Source organism: Oryzias melastigma, linkage group LG7, assembly GCF_002922805.2.
Source record: "Oryzias melastigma strain HK-1 linkage group LG7, ASM292280v2, whole genome shotgun sequence".
In the NCBI taxonomy this organism is placed as follows: domain Eukaryota; kingdom Metazoa; phylum Chordata; class Actinopteri; order Beloniformes; family Adrianichthyidae; genus Oryzias; species Oryzias melastigma.
Window position 1 is genome coordinate 13,407,241 of NC_050518.1, and position 20,104 is coordinate 13,427,344.

At 38.0% G+C, this 20,104-nt stretch overlaps 1 protein-coding gene across 1 annotated transcript in view; it reads right to left on the reverse strand.

The window, feature by feature from the left end:
* fgd (faciogenital dysplasia) overlaps positions 1-19,073 on the reverse strand; it is a 61,353-nt gene extending 42,280 nt beyond the window's left edge. The window contains exon 1 of the mRNA XM_024293503.2: positions 18,730-19,073. Coding sequence (XP_024149271.1) covers positions 18,730-18,751 — 22 coding nt within the window. The 5' untranslated portion in view covers positions 18,752-19,073. The remainder of the gene's footprint in view (positions 1-18,729) is intronic.
* Between the last annotated feature and the right edge of the window lie 1,031 nt (positions 19,074-20,104).

Genomic DNA, 20,104 nt, shown 5'->3' on the forward strand with positions numbered 1-20,104 from the left:
CCGATGTCCCTTTAGGGGCTCCGTAAATAAAAGACGATGTAAACTGTGATAAATGTTTCCCCAAAATATGCACAAATATGCTAAAACAATCTCATGGCAGCTTGGAAATATTTAACAAATCAATGGAGCCCTTACACATTTGACGAATGGGATGACCCCCTTTACATTATTGACCAATCGAAGGGAGCCTTTTTGTTGGATGCCCCGCCTCCTATGTAGACGAGGGTCATTTGAGTATAATTTAAGTTATTTTGATTTTTGTTTCAATCAAACAGTTGCAGTGAAATGGAAATTGTGTTTTTGTTGCCTTATTTTTTTGGCTTTTTGTTCATGTATCACAGGTCATATTATTATCGCGATATTTATCACTATTGCAAGTTATCCTCATATTGTGCAGCCCTAGTCTCCAGAAGGATTTAAAGATTTAAAAAAATGTTTTTAACATGTTCTTGTGATCATGGATGACATATATAAGAAAAATTAGGCTTAAAATTGCATTTTGGAGTATTTCTTAATAATAATTCAAACAATAGCGATGAATCAGGAGCTACTGGAAAGTTTCAATGTACGTTTTCCTCGTCTGCCATTTTCTCCTGAATTAATAGTTTTCTTTTTCATTATACTTTATCTTAACTCCAATAAATGCTAGAAAGACGAGGTTGTGATGTCATACAGAAAATGAGATTTAAAGCTTGGTAACTTTTTTAAAACACAGCATGAACGGACATGTAAACAGGTGAAAAAACGTCTGCACTAAACAAACACAGACAATCAGATACACTCACAAGCCATGCAGGTCAAAGCTTCATGAGAGAAAATAAAGACAGCCATTATTCACACATCTCTGAAGGTCCTGGGTCGCCATGAAGACACAACAACTGCACAAACCTTCCTGTTTCAGAGAAGTGAAAGGAAGACGCATCCTTGTTCCCGACCTTTTACTTTCCTGACTCGGTTTCTGCATCAGATTTTCTTAGAGGAACAAGAGTTTTAGAAGATATCTTTAATGTAAATAAGTGAGCTCATCTGTCAGGTTTAGATCCTACAACCAAAGTCAACTTCTCCTTGTTTTATTCAGCAACTAGAAATTGAAATAAAACTTCATTTAATACTCTAACAAGCACACCCATTACCCTCCCTCTCTAAGGGAGTGTTTTCTTGAGAAGATATTAATATTTCACACAGAGTTCAATCTTTTAATTCATTATTTATACTTAAACTCATCTGCTGGAGGAGAAAGGTCTCATCTGAATTGCAATGAGTGTAGATTCTAGGATTATCCGTGGATCTTCACTCTAGTCCAGCTAGAGAACTGATGCAACAGAGCAGCTGTTCAATTCTGTGTAGCTGCACTGGATGGTGGCGATGCAGTCTGGAAAACATATTTCTACACTCATCTCATGCTGTGCGGGGTTGTCTGACCCTGAGGCAAGGTGGATTATGGAGGGTACAAAACGAGGAGGAAAGTGAGAGCAGATGGAAAGGAGAAGCATCAGATACTAAGACTCATCAGGAACTCCAGAACAAAAACATTAAAAAAAAAGGAATCAAAGCTTTAAAAATCTGGGTGTATTCCATAATGTGAAAAGAAAAAAAAAGAAAAATGTACCATACTGACAAATTTATAGATCCCATTTAACTATCAATTTGTAACATTCTCTGATTCAAATAACAACCAACATTATAATAAATAAAATTTAAAAAATGTATATAGAAAATACTATACAAAAGTTAAATAGCCACAATCCCCTTTAATTTAATTATTTTAACAAAAATATCAGAACTTTAAGTAGTTTCATAAAACAAAACATAAATAAATATATATTTATATATATACACAAATATGTGTGGGTATAGAAATTAGTAAAGCTGATGTATTTTGCATGTATTTGCACGTGACCAAGCAGAAAAGAACTGATGGAATGTAATCCAGCCAGTCAAGACACACATGGCGGCATTGCCCACACGTATTTTAAGTACGTTGAAGGATAAATGTTGTTGTTAATCACACTTTTTTAAAGTTAAAAAAGTTGTCACGCATCTAGGTGTGTGACAGTTCTCCTCAGTTGACCTATCTCCTGGGGGAGAGGTGAGCTGCGGACACAGCTGCACTCTGGAACCAGTTGGTATATTAACCCTTATCGTAACCCTAACCTTAAACCTTGGTCCGGTTCCGTTAGGCCAAATAAAAAGTTCAACACTGGCCGCAGATATTAAGAAAGATACGTGTGAATAGTCATTTTAATTAATAAATTCCCAATCACAAATATCTCCTCTAAGAGATGGACTACTGGGACCAAAATAAGTTCATTTTTTAACTTATATAAGAGCTTAATGATTGGTTATAGAATTATTTGAAGGTTGCAACAAGTATTCTTATAAAATTGACCTTTTTAAGGAGTTTTTCTTTAGCGTCCATTGGATTTTAAATATGTACCCTTCTTTACTGATGGAGTTTTACCAGATTTGAAACATAGCAGGAGAATTGCTCAAAGCACCATAGCATGACTGATTCTTCTGTGATTAGTGGGGGCATGCTTCCTTTTAGGCTGTCAGGATTAAGCTTTTTGTCCACTTGACCTATTACGTCATGCACCAAAATAACTGTCAACCTTTAGCTGTGTGCTTCCATTAAATAAATGCCACAATAAACCCAACACTTCTAAGCCGCTCAGGCATCCAACTACTGTAGTAATTTCTGTAAAAACGTGTGTCACCTCTGAAAGAACGAGAAATATGTGACTATCTAAGGGTTATCAAAGTTCGCTGTAAACCAAAACACGTCTCAAAATGAAACATTTTTATTCCCGTCTTTTCTTGATGAAGCTTTCAATCTCTATCAGCGCTGGCAGAGCTGTGGTTCTTTTCTTGGATGCGGTGTTTGCCCTTGAACAAGGTCTCTTAAGGTGCGATGGATGTGAGCAACCACATGATGGTTTGTATCTATTAAAAGTCTGGCTGTGTGTGCACGTGCGTGAGACTGCACGCAAACACACAAGGGTGTATCCACCCACGGCAGGTTTGGTCATCTGATAAGCTGCAGGCTCGCTGCTCCCTACAGTGCCCAGATGGCCTGTGATTATGAACAGCCCAGTGGAGATTATTGTGCAGCACAGATAGAGCAAAGTAAAAAAAAAATGTTCAAATTAGTACAAAGCTGGCGTGTAATTAGAGGGAAATGAAGGTACGTGAAGTCAAACTGAGAAATGGTGTGGTAGACCTTCTCTAGTTGTTTGCTTGATAACGCCTCGTTGCATTGATGGTTACGTTGGTTAAAAAGAAGTTTGTATTTTCAGCATTTGTATTCTAAGATGTCTCTTTTAAAAGCAACTAACCACACAACATTTAGTCACAACTGTTGTGTTGCATTTCCATTTCTGCTGCTAAAAAACTTTAAACCAAAATTAAAACTAGAAACATTTCCTGCAATAATGATGGTGTGAAAGCTTTTTGCTGAAAGTAGTCGCTGAAGATGCTAAAGCTTTTTGCTGAAAATAGTGATGCAATTTACTTTAACTGCTGAAGGGATTTGCTGAAAATGCAAAAACTGTTTGCAAAATGATTATTAAAAGATTAAAATTTTGTTAAAGAACTATGAAAGAGCGCTAAAGTTGACCTAAATTTCTGAAAAATTTGTAGTAAAATTGCTTAAAAAATCCCTAATACATGCTAATATTGCAAAAATATTTTGTGTTGGTTAAATATGAGCTAAACTCCAAATTAGCCCAAAAAACTTTAGTAGCTTTAGCCAAGTTAGCCAAAACAGCTAGCACGTTGCTTAAACACTAGCTAAACTCTATAATAGCCTATAATTCCTAAGAAAACTAAACTAGCCAAAAATGTTAGCATGTTGCTAAAATAAAAGCTAAACTCTAAATTAGCCTATGAAAACCTCAGTAAATAGCAAATTAGCCAAAAAATATTAACACATTGGTAAAACATTAGTTAAACTCCAATGTTTTGACTATCACTATAAAAGATTAAAACAAAGCCCATGAATATCTTTAAAGGTTTGTTGCTAATCTACTTGATATTTTAAAATTTGAAGACTTCTCCATCCATTTCCTATGGGGTGTATTTTGCTCAATATTTCAATAACTATAAAGTTTATGAATACCAAAAATATTAGCAGTAATGTCCTGAACAAGCTGAATGTTTTGATACTGATAGCTGAAATCGCTGAAAGTGTGATTCAGTTTTACGTGCCGAAAAACATGAGGAAAATAGCAAGAGAATCACTAAAGTGTGAATGTTTCCCAAGCGTTCACACAAATAAAAAGCCGGCTGGCTGCTATTAGGTGGGAATAGGAATGGCCGAGTGCACCTTTACTGTGATATGATGGACTACAAAGTGGAAGATAACAAAGAAATAGCACAGTTTATAAAAAAAAAAAAAAAAAAATGAAAAGATCAACGACCTGAAATAACACCTGAAGGGACGGGCACGCAATCTGTTCCACCAAGATTTAACTGTTTTTAGCACTTCCTGTAACTGAGACTCAAATGTATAAAAATAAATTTAACTAAAAGAATCTTTTCCACAATAATCTTGTGAAAAATTATGCTCTATAGTTGGAAAAATTGAGTAAAGAGGAGGGTGGAAGCACAATAATAATAAAAAAAAACATCTATTAATACGTCAACACATCCCCAGCTCGGACAGTTCGCCTGAAACCGGCAGCAGCTCTCAGAAACAGGAATGGAACCATCCTTCATCAGCGTAGCCTCATCCTGAAACTGAATGTTCCCGTCTACCTGCGTGCTATCGACACATTCTACAGGCCAATCAGATACGCTGAGAGCATTGTTTGTATTGGTTTATCACTCTGAACATGTGAAAGGACGTTGCAGAGGGAGCACGCACAGGTGTGAGCGCCGCTTAATGAGAGTCATCGCTCATGAGCAGACGCATGATGGATGACAACAATCTGCAGCTCAAACCAGTTTCAATATAATCATTTTATTGGAAAAAATAAAATGAATTTAGCAAGAGGTGACCCACGTACAAGCACTCAGATGTAAAGTTGCCCTATTCTTCTTTATTACTTTTTACAAGCATGATGCATCTAATGAGAAGCTCGTTATTAAATTATAGCCTTAACCTAAAAGAAAATCATCACAGACAGCTGTGGGAGGGATAATCCACAGCTGGCAGCAGGAACAGGAACCATCTGTGTGGAAGTAGCTCTCATCTCCTCATTAGGTGCAGGGTGTTATGACTGTCCTGTGATGAGAGCTGAGGCATGCACCGTGGCACATCTACGTGCACGACAAGCTTAAATGAAAGGTTTCATTGCTCAACACCAAGGCAGGGAAATTCTCAACCACAAATAAGAACACTGAAGAAATCAGTTTGGATCTTCCAAGTAAAACACAACAATTGTGTTTCACTAAAGTCATTAGAGAATCCGAGCATGACAAATGACTGAAGGGCATTACAGTAAAGCAGCAGCCTGCTGTTCCCCCGGTGTCCTTCGGCATGAAGAACACAAAAAAAGCAGCTACCACAGACTAAAACGCAAACATTACTTATCATTAAAAAATCAAATATTTCTCTTTATATTAAATCTGTAGTGTTTATAGGGTTATAGTGCTTTAGGGTTTTACTTCTTTGAACAAATGACATGATCTCAGGGAAATTAGACATCATCTGCCTGAAAAATCTTCTAAAAAATACTAATTGTACACAGAAAGTTTGAATATTTTTGTCTCAAATTTTCTGAGCAGTTCAGAAAAAAAGAGAACATCGCCCTCTAGTGGGTCTAGTCCAGTTGTGCAACAAGAATGTAACCAAAACCACTTTTTTTTCCTAAAGGGAGAATGTCATTAGTCAGCGTCCTCTCACTTAAAAGCACAAATAAAACATTGAAACAGAAGGTTTAACAAACAATCTCACATACTTTATTATTTGAATTTAAGGTGTGAATGTCAGCTCACTTTTTGAAGCCTTTCTATTACACACATGTTTACAGTTACACCATTTTCCCTCCTTGGACAATCTTAAAGTTAGCATCATCACCATCAAATCAATGCGGGAGACACAAAAAGGCAGCAAACACCAGCACACGTTCATCCTCTGAGCCTTCTACTGCAGTAAATGAGAGTCCTGTTCAAGCAGCCATTCCAGTTAAAAAGGGAGCAACTCGGTGACAGGCTAAGACTGGTGGTGGGGAGGGACACTTAGAAGAATAGAACAAGGAAAGTTTAGAGTTTCCTGCTGACGGACTGCCTCTGTGTGTGCGCATTTATGCAAAAGTTGAGATTTGAAAGTATAGAAAGGTCAAGCAGCTGATCAACTGTGATTTTCTTCCATGATCAACAGACTGAAAGAAGCACAGAAACAGACAACAGTTAATCAGAAAGGAAGAGTGCTGAGTGTTAGGGCACCCGGGAGCTGGGGGAACGGAACACAAACCCGCCTTTGTTATCAGCCAGACAAGCAAGAAAATTACGACCAGTTTATGCCAGCCGTCAGGTGAAAAAGTGTTAAATGATGGAGTTTGTTGTAATTAAGAGGGAGATTTGAGGGTAAATGGAGATTTATCTAAGCGAAAATACAACAATATTAATAAAAAGTATCTCAGGGAGCTTTTAAAATAAGCAAATTTGAAACCAAAAGTTGAATTTTTTTAAGCATGTTTAAGTGCAGACATTTTGGCATCTCTGTTATCAAGCAGACAACTGGAATTACGTCAAGAAAACGACTACATTCCACCGATAAAGAAAACTACATCAGAAATTGGGGAAAATATAAACAGCGTCACATGATCTGTTCGACTATCACAGTTTGATTGTTTTTCCTGATTCCAACATGTGCGTCAGCTCCATGCACAAAAGGGAGAAAAAATAAGCTGTTGTGTAACTTGATGACGGGCTGTTTTGATTACCATCTGCAATCTTAAGGCTCTGCTTTTATGTACTGCTCCTCAGCATTGATCACCATCATCAAACACAGAGGAGAAATCTTCTAATCTTTTCTTTGTACATCAGTACACTTAAGGTATGAGCAAAATACTGTGGTTATCTGAGACGTTTGAGCTCCTCCAAAATGGCACCTGTGAAGAAAAACAACAACAAACGCTGCAAGAATAGGAGAATCGCTTCACTATTTCGAAAAACGTTGGGCTCAAATTTGACTTCCGGGTTGAAGCACCTTTAAAATCAAAAGTATACTCCGATTGGTTTTAAAAACTTTTTTCAACCTATGTAGCTAGATTTAACTGGAATTACATCTATGTTGTAGATTTTTTAATTGTTTTATGTTGGCATTGACTGTATATCTCATGTACAATGCATGGAAGACATGGATGATGTTAAGAGATCAGGTTTATTTGTTTTAAATAACATTGGTTATCATGTCTCCATGTCTGGTTCTTGAGATTGTTCAGAGATTTTCGGTACAGTGAGCTTCCCCATCTACTGTAGGAGCCGCGTCGGAATGATGGCTGCTTTCAGCGGTACTTCTGTCTCCCTGTAGCCCATTTTGACTGTCTCGCAATAGTCCGAGGAAGGAAAAATTAAATAAAAAAAGGAAAAAATTAGAGCTTTTTTTGTAATTTATTATTTTCTCAATACAAAATAAGAAAAACATCTTAAATTTCAGAAGGAGAATGATCAGCTTCTACCTAATGATCGTTTTATCAACACGTCACAGGACAAAGCTGAATTTCTGATTAGTCGACAGAATGGATATTCTTCACCAAAAGAATTTGGCCACACAGGACAAAACACTGTCACCAGACTATGGGGTAAGATAGCTGTCAATAAGAAATGTATTTATAAAGAAAACATTGTATTCATAAACAAAAAGTTGCAGAAAAAAATATGAATACAACATTTAGCTTTACGCTCAATTTGTCTCTTTTGAAAACAACTTTTCTTTGCTTTGAATACGAATTTCTCCTGTTAGCAAACTGTCAAAAATACATTACAGGGTCACAGGCTTATACATCGAGTCCCGAAACATTGATTGATCATGTTGCGCAAGTCTGCTAAAGTTTATTTATTTAACTAAAATTTAACAGAAGTTTCTTGATGCCACAGCCGGAAAACTGTCTTGACAGTCATAGTTGTTGAACATTTAATAAAATTGATCAAAACACAGCGATTTCCGACCGCATTTTGCGGTTTGATCGTGTAAACAATGCAGCAGCAGATCATTTTAGACACAGAAGTGGTGGAAAACAGCTCTAGGAGTAGCAGACATGCCACTCATTTGGTGGTTAAAAAAATGTAAAATTAGTTGAAAGTCAAAGGTAAAGAAAAATTTTATTTCAAAAGAGACATGTTAAGCGTGAAACTAAATTCTGTAATTATATTTTTTGTACAATGTTGTATTCATGAATATGACTTCTTCTTTATGAATATGGTTCTTTTAGACAGCTATCTTACCCCATACCAGACAGAATCATGTTCGGTGTGAAATCAGCTCCAGACCTCCAAAACTGGTGGTTGCAGCACCACAGCTTCAGCTCTAGTGTTGACATTCACTGAATTACAGAAACTCGTCGACTATTTAAGCAACTATTGTAATTCTAACGGACTCTGAAATGGAAAAAAGAAGCTTTGTGTTGATATGCAACACTTTGAAGTGTTTTTATAAAAATAACTGGTTCTGACAAGAGGAAAAGCAGCTTTTCTCCAATGTGTAACACTTTACGTCAGCTTCAGAATTCGCTAAAATGAAACGGGTAAAGAGTTACAGTAGTTCAGAGCGTGGGTCATTTCCTGTCGTCGCCCACAGTGCTGGAACTAAAGGGTTATGGTGGCTTCATATTAAAACAAAACATGACTAGAGTAGAAATCTACAATGAAGTTTTAATGATCTGAATTTTAAAAAAATGTTTATTTTGAGGAAAATTGTGCTTCACATTTCTTACGGGGGCTTTTTCAACACCCATCCATCCTAATATAGCTTATAATATAGTTTATGACAGATGTGGTTGTGAAGTTTCTGCAGCTCAAATAGGTTTGGGTACAACATGCTTGACTTGTGGTTACGTATCGTCAAAGCTTTCCTGTAGTTTGTTAACACATTCTCTGTACACTAAGATCTACATTTTGTTCAGACATTTTCATATTAATCCATTTTTAATCTCATTTTTTTAAATGATAATTTAAGTTCAAATTAACCGTTTTTTATTTTAGCTTTCTGACAAGTTTACCGTTCATGGAAAACATAGAGTTTGGATGAAGCCAATCAGAAACACGAGTTAACCAATCGTGCATCTTTAGAATATCACCTTATTCTAGATAAAATTGGAACACAGAGTGCAAGTATATCAGAAATGGTGTGATTTTTATGAACCAATGCTAACTTCTATTGAACAAGGACCAGATATACAGTGTAAAATGTTCCATGAGGGAAAAAAATGTTAATAAATAACTTAAAACTTGCCAACATTGCTGGAATTTCTTTTAAAAAATAAAATAAATGTAAGTTTTGGATATGGTGTCTATAGAATATGTTTTCACAGCTTTTATTTTATTAGGATGTTCCTGACATGAACAAACCACAACTGAAAATATAAGTTTTTTCTATTTTTGACGTTACACTCAAATTATTTAAACCTACTTTACAAGATGACAGTCAACTAAATTTTAAGAAAATTCCTTTTGAAATCCAAAACAGGACTTTAAGAATGGTTTCTTCTTCCAGTAGTTTTCCACCTCGACAGGAAACTGCTTGTAGTGGAAGACTCCATGGCACAATGATATTCCAGGCATTTCAGTTCCACATGCCTCTAGAATGCTGTAACTTGTGGTTTTTGGACAATAGTTGTTGTTCAAGAGAAGAACAAACCAGTTTGTTTGTCTTTGTAAATAAAAAATCCACAGTTTTTAATAGTTTTTTAAGCAAGTGTCTACGGTCTTTTTAAATGTGTGTTTGTAATTTGGATTTTAGCAGTTAGAACAAATATCAACCACTATTTTTTTGTTCATTTTTGACAATTTCCCATCCTTTATTCAAATTTGATGCAAACCAAATGTTGCAGTTCCTCCAAAAGTCACTGGAGGCAGAAAGGAGAACCTCTCTACCAATTCAAATGTTAAAAAAGTCTGATGTTGCCTCAAAAATAAACCGGAGGCAAAAACTTTATTAAAAATGTTAATTCATGTAATATTCATTACAACTCTCAGGGGTTGCTTTCATTTTGCTATAGCTTTCATTTGCACATTTTTAAAGGGTGCAGTTTTCTTGATTAGCAGGTGGATTGTGGGATGCAAAACTTAACTTTCTCCATGTTTTTTTGGAACAATGTTGAGGTAGATAGAGTAAACCTGGTACCCACATCATTTATTTTTGTCGTTCAAATTCCAATGTAACAATTAATCGATTAACCTATCTGAGGCAAATTGTTATTCAACCTATCCCATTATAAATTTGTAAAAGCGACATTTGAGAATTTTCCAACAGAAAAGCTGAATTATGTAGGCATCCGTTCAGNNNNTGAAAAAAAAAAAAAAAACAATGAATGAGGATTTATGTAAAGAGAAAATATGATCAATCTTTTTGCCCAGAAAGATAATCGGAGCCTGGATTGAGTGTTAAAATGGTATCTATGAGTAACAAATAATGTAATAATAAATCGAATTTGTTTTAATTAGATAACTTCTACAAATCAACAACTTTTTTCTCATGTGCATAAGAAATTCAGATATTTTTAGACTTTTTTTAAAAACTAAAATTCTTGTAGTAGAATTTTATTTTGAAAATACATTTTCAGAAACCAGCCCCGTTTGGACCAGTCTCTGAAAATATTGTCAAAATTAAACTCGTCAATGGCCTGAAAAAGGTTCTGGACCACTTATCTAGAAGTATAGCCATCTGTGATTTTCAAACAAACGCCGGTTTGTGCATCCAAACATTGATGCTGACCCCGTAACCTATCAGTGACCTCCACCTGGTTCCATCTCTCCTCCTTTTCCTCCCTGGTTTCCTCTCCTGCCTCACCCCCGTGTGCACAGGAAGCTGTGATTCCATAGCGCCTGCTCTTCTGATGATCAGAGAGGAAAAACACAATGCCTTCAGTGTGCTAAAAGAGCTGAACTCATAAAATGCATGTGCTGAGAGAGGGAGAGAGAGGGGGAATGAGAATGGAACATGCTTTTACTATTAAGGCTTTTTTTTTCTTTCCATATGACTTTCCCCAGGAAAATCCCCCTCATCAGGGAAGGTCTGATCCAGACAGACACCAGACTGAAGAAGAGAAACACAGATTCAAGCAGACCGGCATCACAGGCTGCAGCAAACTCCAGGTTTTGTAAAGTGACGCACAGCTTTATGGGACAGCGTGACAGCCGGCTGACCTGGGATCACACATTAGAGCCAAACTGCAGATTTAAAAATAAAATAAAAAAGATTTTCTTTTCAGCTCAGAAGGCAATCCCACTCTCAGGAGCTTAAAAGTTGTCCAGACAATCATTTGGCTCACGTGGACTCACTGAGAGATGAGCGGGATGAGGAGAACGCTGTAGGTCGGTGCTCCACATCTGACATGTGAGCCTTTTATTTGGTGGCCTCAACAGTTGGTACCATTTAGGAAAATTAGGTCACACACTTCCACGTGTGTGTGTGTGTGTCTCCGCCAGACATTACTGCAAGATTATCTCTAATATAAACAGTTGTGTACTTAAAAAACACTGCTTTCTAAAGAGAAGGATTCTAATTTGAATTACAATCAAAAAACTCATTTTTTAAAGTCTTTACATAAAGAAAACATCCAAGAATCAAGCCAACATGGCTGATGGATGACCGTCCTGCATTATAATAATGCTGACGGTTCGGTTTTCAGTTTTCCCTGAACGCTCCATCTCTCTTTCAATATCTGGGAGTCTGTATATTAAAGTTTATTAAATTGAATGTTTCTATGATGGATGACCACCTCTCGGCCTTCAACATCTGGGACTTTACCTAACTCCTCCTCCTCCTCCTCCAGCCCCCGTGACCCTGGACAGGAAGTAGTGCAGGAAGAAGATCTGCCTGAATGAATGACCTTTTGGAGAATGCCTCTATTTATGGAGAGTTCACTTCAAATTCTAATCGATTAAACAAAAGGTAAATTTAGTTTAGCATTTTTTTTGAATTTTTTAAACATAAAAATATTTTAAAAAATTATTGAAATTATGTAAAAATTTATTAAAATATCTCACAGAATTAAGAAAAAACAAAAAAGTATGAAAGCTTAAAGCAGAAAGAGTAGAGGCTTTCCTCAAAGTCAGGCATCTGCAGATAAGCAAAGGCTGGAAACGGATGGGAAGCTGTAGAAAATGAGGTGTCCATCATTTTTATTGAGTGCTCATAAATGTAGCAATCCACTGGAGCAGCTGCTGAGTGTGCATGTCACAACCACACCGGAGTGAGCCGCCCGTGACAGATGACAGAAAAATCTGCCCACCTTTGCATTTGTTAAACCGGCCAACCTTAAAACTTCAATTCTTGATCAGATAAAACATAAAATAAAAAAAGTAGTGAGAAAGAACTAAAAAAAAAGTAGGATTTAACATTTCTATGAAAAATGTTGTCCACTAAAGCTACTGTGGAGCATTTGAGCAAATTTTCTAGCAGAATTTTAGCAGAAAGCTCGATTGCCTTAAATAGAAACACGATTAAATATCCATAAATCACATTTCCATCAGCACTCTGAATAGAGAAACTGTTTATAATTTTACTATTACTGTATATAGAGCCTTTCCAAAACATTAGCATATCATGAAAAAGAGTATTAATTTCTAAGATTCCATTTAAAAAACATTAAACTTCCATAGAATATAGATTCAGGGCCCACTGTTTCAATTATTTAAATTATTTATTCATATATATAAATATATTGGGGTTCCAGCTCATAAAACGCACAAAAACAGGATTTAAGAAATTAAGAATTTTTTCAAGGCATGAATGGTTTCACCAACTAGTCATCTACTAAACTCAAAGCACCTACCTTCCCCACATGTGATTAAACTGGTTCAGTTGGGTACAATACAGGGAAGATCTCAGACTTGATAACTAGCCTGAAGACCGTCATTGATTCCCTCCATTGTCTGGGTAAGCTACAGAATTTCACAGCTAGGGAGGCCGCCTGTTCACAGAGCGCTGTGTCCAAGCAGATCAACGGAAAGTCTAATGGGATGTCGAAATGTGTCAGGAGAAGAACCACAACAGTAGGCTTCAGAGGATCATCTAAAGGACAAGATTCAATGACCTGCAGACATCCAGAAAGAGTGGATTTAGGTGGAGGAACAGCTTCAAAATCCACAACATTCAGACGGGTTACTACAGTCAAGACACTTCTGAGCCAATGGAGGAAAGGTCTCAACTAGGCTATAGAGAAGAACTGGACTGTTGGTCAGTGGTCCAAGCTCCTGTTCTCTGACGGAAGGAAAATGTGTCTTTCATTTGGGAATCAAGGTCCGAGGGTTTGGAGGAAGATTGGTGAGGAACAGAACCCAAGCTGCTTGAGATCCAGTGTGAAATATATTCAATCTGTCATCCAGTACTGATGTTGGTGATCTCTGCTTTCTTGTGATGTCACACCTAACATTTTTAAAGCTACTTAACAGCGGTGAGGCTGGTAAAGCCAGCCTTACCCAGATGTGGCTCGCCCTTGCAAATGTATTTCTTGATCTCTTGCTATACCAGTATTTTGTTTCCTTTGCCCTAGTGGCAGAATTGTGCATTACATCCATTTCTTTAAATAACCATAAATTGCCACAGGAATGGGCTAGAAACTTGCTTCTTTTCCCCAAAATCCTTATTTTTTTTTTCTCTTCATGACTGGGTCGGATTAGGCCATCTGATGGGCCGGATGCGGCCCGCAGGCTGTATATTTGACACCCCTGTTTTAAAAGATATGGGATGGATGGAGATCCAGATTTCATCTTCAGGACCTGACCCCTGACTATACTACTGAAGATGGACATTTCATTTTGAAAAAGCTTTGTTTTGATTGATTTCCTGTGACCAAAATCTCTGTACTTATCTTTTTGAAAAAACTGAAGGAATTGGTGATTTATCCAGAGTATTATCATTTTCTGAAATTTTGTGGTTGTTATTAGCTGGAACCCAAATTTATGTAAAAATAAACAAATAAATACGGTGGCACTAGAACCCCTTCACATCACATGAGAGACGGGAAACTAGAACAGATGAAAATAATTTGTTAGAGACGAGTGTAGACGTCAGTTTCACATTGTGGTTGCTCATACAAACCACATGTAGTCCAACAACTTGTGACGCTATGAAATGCACAGTCAACATGCAATGAGTTGTTAGAACACACCTCACTAAGCAGCCTGCAACTAATGCAATAACCTGTCAAACAGGAGAGTCTGTATCATGTCCATTGTAGCTGAAGGGAGTAAAAACAACATCAAAATGAAGAGGTTTTAAGTGTACGTATAAATGATAGTTGGTTTTTCTCTTAATACGAGACAAACTGCAAAAAAAATACATAAAGGGGTAAAACAAAGACGTGAAATAGAATAATCTTCATTGAAAAACCACTAAATTGAGTTCATACCCTTTAAGCTCAAGAACACATGCAGTTACTTGGCTGGTGTAAAATGGAAGCGTCTCTGTTCTGGAAAGTTCTATGGAGGTTTTTGGTTGAGAGAGCATTTTTCCACATTGACTTGCTGTGAGGGCTGCAGCTGATGGATTAAAACAAAGAAAGTCTGAACTAACAGTTTGTTCTAATGAAACACCTCTTCTCTGCACACCAACACCTGCAGAGTTTTGCTCATGAGCACTCAGGCTGGGTATCGCTGCCAATGATTTGAAACGTTTAGATTTTATTTGGGATTTTAAAAAAGTTGAAAAAAGCTTCAATTTAAAAAATCTTTCCAAAGGAAAAAAATATTGGATAATAAACAAAAGTTTTCACATAAAAGAACAACAGGTGGAATTTAGATTAGCAAACACTTTAAAAACTAAAACATGTTTATCTGAAAAGATACAAGAAATTTGTAAACATTTGGAATTTGATGAATCAATAACTATTTGTCATTTTTAATGCTGTTGCAATGGGTTCATTGTGTGTGAATGGGACTGTAACTACACAGCACTTTGGGTCTTAAAGTCCCACTCCAATCATGTTTTGATCCATCGTAAAATCATTCTCAGGGGCCTTTAAATTATAATTATAATGTTTTTAGACAAAAAAGATTTAAAAATAAATAAATAAATAAATAAATAAAAAATAGGACATATTTTCAGCAGAAATTCACCTATGAGTTGTGGGTGTTGTGTTGGCAAGGATTAAGCCTGCCCTTATTTCCCATCATCCCTTTATTTACACTATCTCCTGCTAGCTTACAGCCTCTCATAACCCCAACCTAACATTAGCAATGCAACGAAAATTGCAAAAAATATTAAAGTTATCCAATTTTGAATACCAGCTCAGACAAGGAGAACAAAGGCCGAATTCTTCCCTACCTCTATACTTAGCCCTCCAAGTAGAGAGTAATGGAAAAATATTGGCTATGTCCGAATTCCTTCACTATTCACTATATAGTGCGTTTGCCATTTTCTAGGGCTGTCCGAATCTACTATTGCAAAATCCAGTTCCCCAAAAATTTCCTAGAAGTCTTTCCGAAAAACCAATGTCTTTCGATACATTGGCAAAAATGGACCACAATGCATTGCAGTTGAACAATTTTTGCAAAAAAAGGGGGATTTAGTGTTATTTTTGTTAACAAACCATCCAAATTTTCATCATCAGAACACAGTGGAGTCATAAACAGACGTTGTAAAATGTTTGCATTGATTAGATTTTCACTTCGTAAAATCAGAGACATCATATCTGCTGTTTAGGAAAAAAGTGAAGCAGTGATTATGGCGTCTGATTTGCTTTTAAAATCCAGGACACTAGATAGTCCTGCACTATATAGTTTTTTTGTAGTTAGGGTTTAGGGTGACTGTTATCAATAGTCGCTGTCACCTACGTTAGCGCGTAGCTGCCAGCCCTCGGAAAATTCACAACAACATTGGTTTAATAACTTTAAAAAGTCATGCTAAAACAAAAAGTTGTTGTAAACCTCTGTGTTTTGTACCAAACTCATTTGAAGAAAGGACTTCCTCCTACGTGGCACAGCGCGACGCGGAACACCCTCATGGCAGAGGAAGGATACACAGTCAAAAGTCCCTTGGCGTTACCCTTAAGGTGCATTCACACTGAAGGGCCAGTTTCAATGTTAAGTCAATGGAACAGACGCAACATGAGGTGATCTGTAGTCCTGCGACCGATTTGAGCGACAGGCCTTAAAGGTCTTGCAGAAGCTTGATTTGAGTGACGAGGCACAAATCAGGTGACGGAGCCAAAATTTAAGTATCTTAAGTTTGACAAGTCTCCGCGTCACATCTGCCAATCGGGATCTCAGCTTTGGGCGTGTGACGCTTCCTGTGACTTTCACTTACTCCATATACCAGCAGACAGAGAGCAAAAGAAGGAGAAATAAGTCCCCTTATTTTATTTTTCCCCCTCAGGTTCATACAACACAGTCAGCCTTCAAGCTCAGCCACAGAGACACAGAAACACAGGGGAAGTGGCTGTCATACATACACAGCCCTCTGTACCGGAGAAATATTTTAATAACAATCATATAAACCCAAACATGCAGAGATGATTACCGATGTTTTTGTAGAACTCTTCACAATAAATAAACCTTATTTATTTCTCAAACTCTTCTGTGTTTTCCATACACTCTAAGAGAGATATCCACAGATACTGTTCTTTTTTGCATCATCTTAAATGCATTAGCTGGTAGCTCCTCCCACACGCGACCACAGCGTCAAACTCAGGAACTCTTTTTTTGACAGCCGACGACCAGCGAATACATTGCATGACAAAAGAGAGTCGGAGCGAATCGCATTTGCCGTGAAAGACACCACTACCCCTACAAATGTCTCTACAATTGGAGAGGTATTGATAGAATTCGGCCAAAGAGGTACATGGATCCAGTCGTCTACATCAGAATGGAGTGGAGCAGGGAGCTTATGGCCCGCCCACTGTAGCACGTACATCACTGCTACAGTCTGCTTCTGATTCACGACTGTTTGAATAAATAAATACTAAATTGTCTGTATAAATGACCTCCATCATGAGGAAAATGCTACAAAAACATTTTAAAAACAGCAAAGACATAATTTTTCACTGGAGTGGGTCTTTAACTTCTTATTCTGAGTGTGAACAAATCTGCTCTTGTGAGTGTGTGTTTGTTGCCCTTCTGCGCTGAAATATTAGTTCGTGACTCCCGACTCTGTGTGTGCACCCTCTACAAGCTTCCGTACAGGACTTTGATTTATCAGGACTGACAGAGAGTGAGCGTTACAACTCCCTCCAACTGTAAACAATGCTACAAGGCTTCCATCCTGCCAGCTCCATGACCGACGGCTCCAACTCTGTTCTTTCTCCTGTTCTCGACCTCCTGCGCGGCTGTTTACCGAGCGGCAAAGGGGGAAAATGTTTACATTGATTGTGATAAAACAGATGGACACTTAAGGGGTTTTGTTAATAATAAATGATCCAAACAGTTTGCCAGGACTTCCGCTCCGGAGCTGCCACACACGGTCCAAGAGATGATGAAAAGTTTTTGGAAGCGATCTGTCAATCCCAGCGGTTTATTTATGAGGCGGTTTATTTTATTAAACCCTCGGATGGTTTGATGCGCCCCTTTGACCCTCCAATCGTAAACAGAAAAATAAGCGTCGGGGAGCGCGTTAGGCTGTTCCCATGTGGAAGTACAGTATGGAGGAGTTGGGAGGCTATTTTATGTTGGTGCAGGAAAATAAAAAAGCGTCTGCGTGCGTAGAAAACTTCAAGGCAGAGAGAAGGATGAGGGGAGAGGGAGGGGATTGATCTGTGGCAGTGTGGGAGAAAGAGAGGGAAGAGGAAATAAAAAAAAAAGGAGGCCTTGGGGTTGAATGTGGGAGAGACGATACACTGCTGAACTGCAGGAAAAAAAGAAAGTCAGCCAGGGGGACGGCAGATCGATTCCTCCCATGAGTCCCACAGCAAACAGACTTCTTCTTTTCCTTTTTTTTTCTCCCCGTCTGCATAGCTCACCTCTGCTGCAGCCCGATATCGTCCCATCAGCAGTCATCTGTATCGCTCTCTCCATCTCACACCCTCCCCTTTTTTTCTTTGTCTGCAAACTCAGGCCAGTTCATGCTTCCTGAGGTCACTGTGAAAGATCTTCAGACTTTTCTGTGCAGTTTGCTCCTTCACAGTATATAATGTCAAAGGAGAGGGCAAAGATCTGTCATAGGGCTGTGCACAAAAAAGTGCAATAAGACAATTAATTCATAATTACCCAGGAAACCACACACTAACCCACATTCTGTCTAGATGTTCCTCCAACAGACACTTAACCACATTCACGTTCCTCTCAGGGTGACTGTCTAGTATGGACTGTGCATGGGTCATCTCTTATCTTACTCAGAAGGTGGGGCTTGATTTCCGGCTACAGATTACTCACTGGAGGGATGCAGCCCATGTTTTCTGATTGGGTTTTTGGCACAACTTTACGCCTTTCTAATAATGATCTTTCCATCAAGCCGTTTGACTGGCAAAACAACTCTGGGCTGCAGAGGAGTGGATGCGGGCCTGCAGCTGCCCCGCTGACAGCTGGTAAAGGCATTTTAGAATCCACAAACTGCGCGCAACACACACATGGAAGACAACTTTTTAGAAACACTTCTTAAGGGGAAAAAAGAAGGAAAAGTTCGCTTACCCGCTGCCGAAACCCCCTGCATTTTTTCACTAAGTTCCACTCAGATGTTCCTCCTCCGTTGAGTCCGTCCTTTTCCCCTTCGGAGGAGTCTGGCTGATTTGATTCGGGAGGAGCGCGTGCACTTTTGTCTTGGCTGGCCGCAAAACAAAAGAAAAAAACAAACAAACAAACACCGGGGACTATCGGCGACGCGTCTGTGTGTCCTGGTACACTCTCGATATGCTCTCCGGCTGCGTTTTGTCCCGGGGAGAAGCGGCGTATTCCTCCATGCAGCCGTTCCTCCTCCCAAACAAGAGTCAGAAGTCTCCACTAGAGGAAAAAGAAGGGCGCGCGCGCCCGCCTGAGCGAGGCGCGCGCTCGACACCTCCATTCATTTGAGTGCAAAAAAAATATTTTTATATTAATTAGTAGAAATACAAAGCTTTAACTCACTTTAATATAGTATTTTTTATTATTAAGAGTGTTGGTTTAAAACCCCGACCTGACGTGCCCATGGGCGCAGACGCATGACATGAGCTGTCACGTGAAACCATGAAAAGGATGAAGAAGCCTCTTTGAATAAATGGTTCAGCTCAGAAGATTCTGCCTATTAGGGTGGAAGAGAGCGTGCAACACGAAAAAAGAAGTAGGGCTGGGTTTCCATGTCACTGCTCATCTTTTCACTGATTATCTGAAGTTTTCAGTGCAGAGGAAATGAAAATCATAGCAGATCATGGAGCACATCTCTATTTCTATTTCTTCTTCTTTTTCCTTCTAATTTAAATAAAATTCAATTTTTGGGAAGTTTGTGCACACAATACCCCAACAAATGTCAACAGTCGCTAACTGTAACATAGGAATGAGTACATGTGCTCTTTTTTGCCTAGACAGCAACTTTGTGTGCTGTAATTCAGGGTCCCCAAACTGCGGCCCGCGGGCCGGATCCGGCCCTCCTCCACATTTGGCCCGGCCCCCCCAAACTGTTTTGGCTAAATTAGAGTGCTTTAGGCTAATTTGGTATTTAGTTAATATTTCAGCTACATGTTAGCTGTTTTGGCTACTTTATGCTTTTTTCAGTTTTTTAGGCTAATTTGGAGTTTAGCTAATATTTCAGCTACATGCTAGCTGTTTTGGCTCATTTAGATTTTTTTCAGCTTTTTAGGCTATTTTGAAGCTTAGTTTATATTTTTGGTTTTGGATAATTTAGAATTTTTTTTTGCTAATTTGGCACTTCGCTAATATTTTAGCTAGCTATTAGCTTCAGCATTTTCAGCTATCAAATTCATCATTTTTAGCTATCAGCTTCAGTGCTTTTAGCTATAAATTTAAGCATCTTAAGCTGTTAATCTATTTTTTCCTATTTTTAATCTGTTTTTTTCTCACAATATAATGCTTT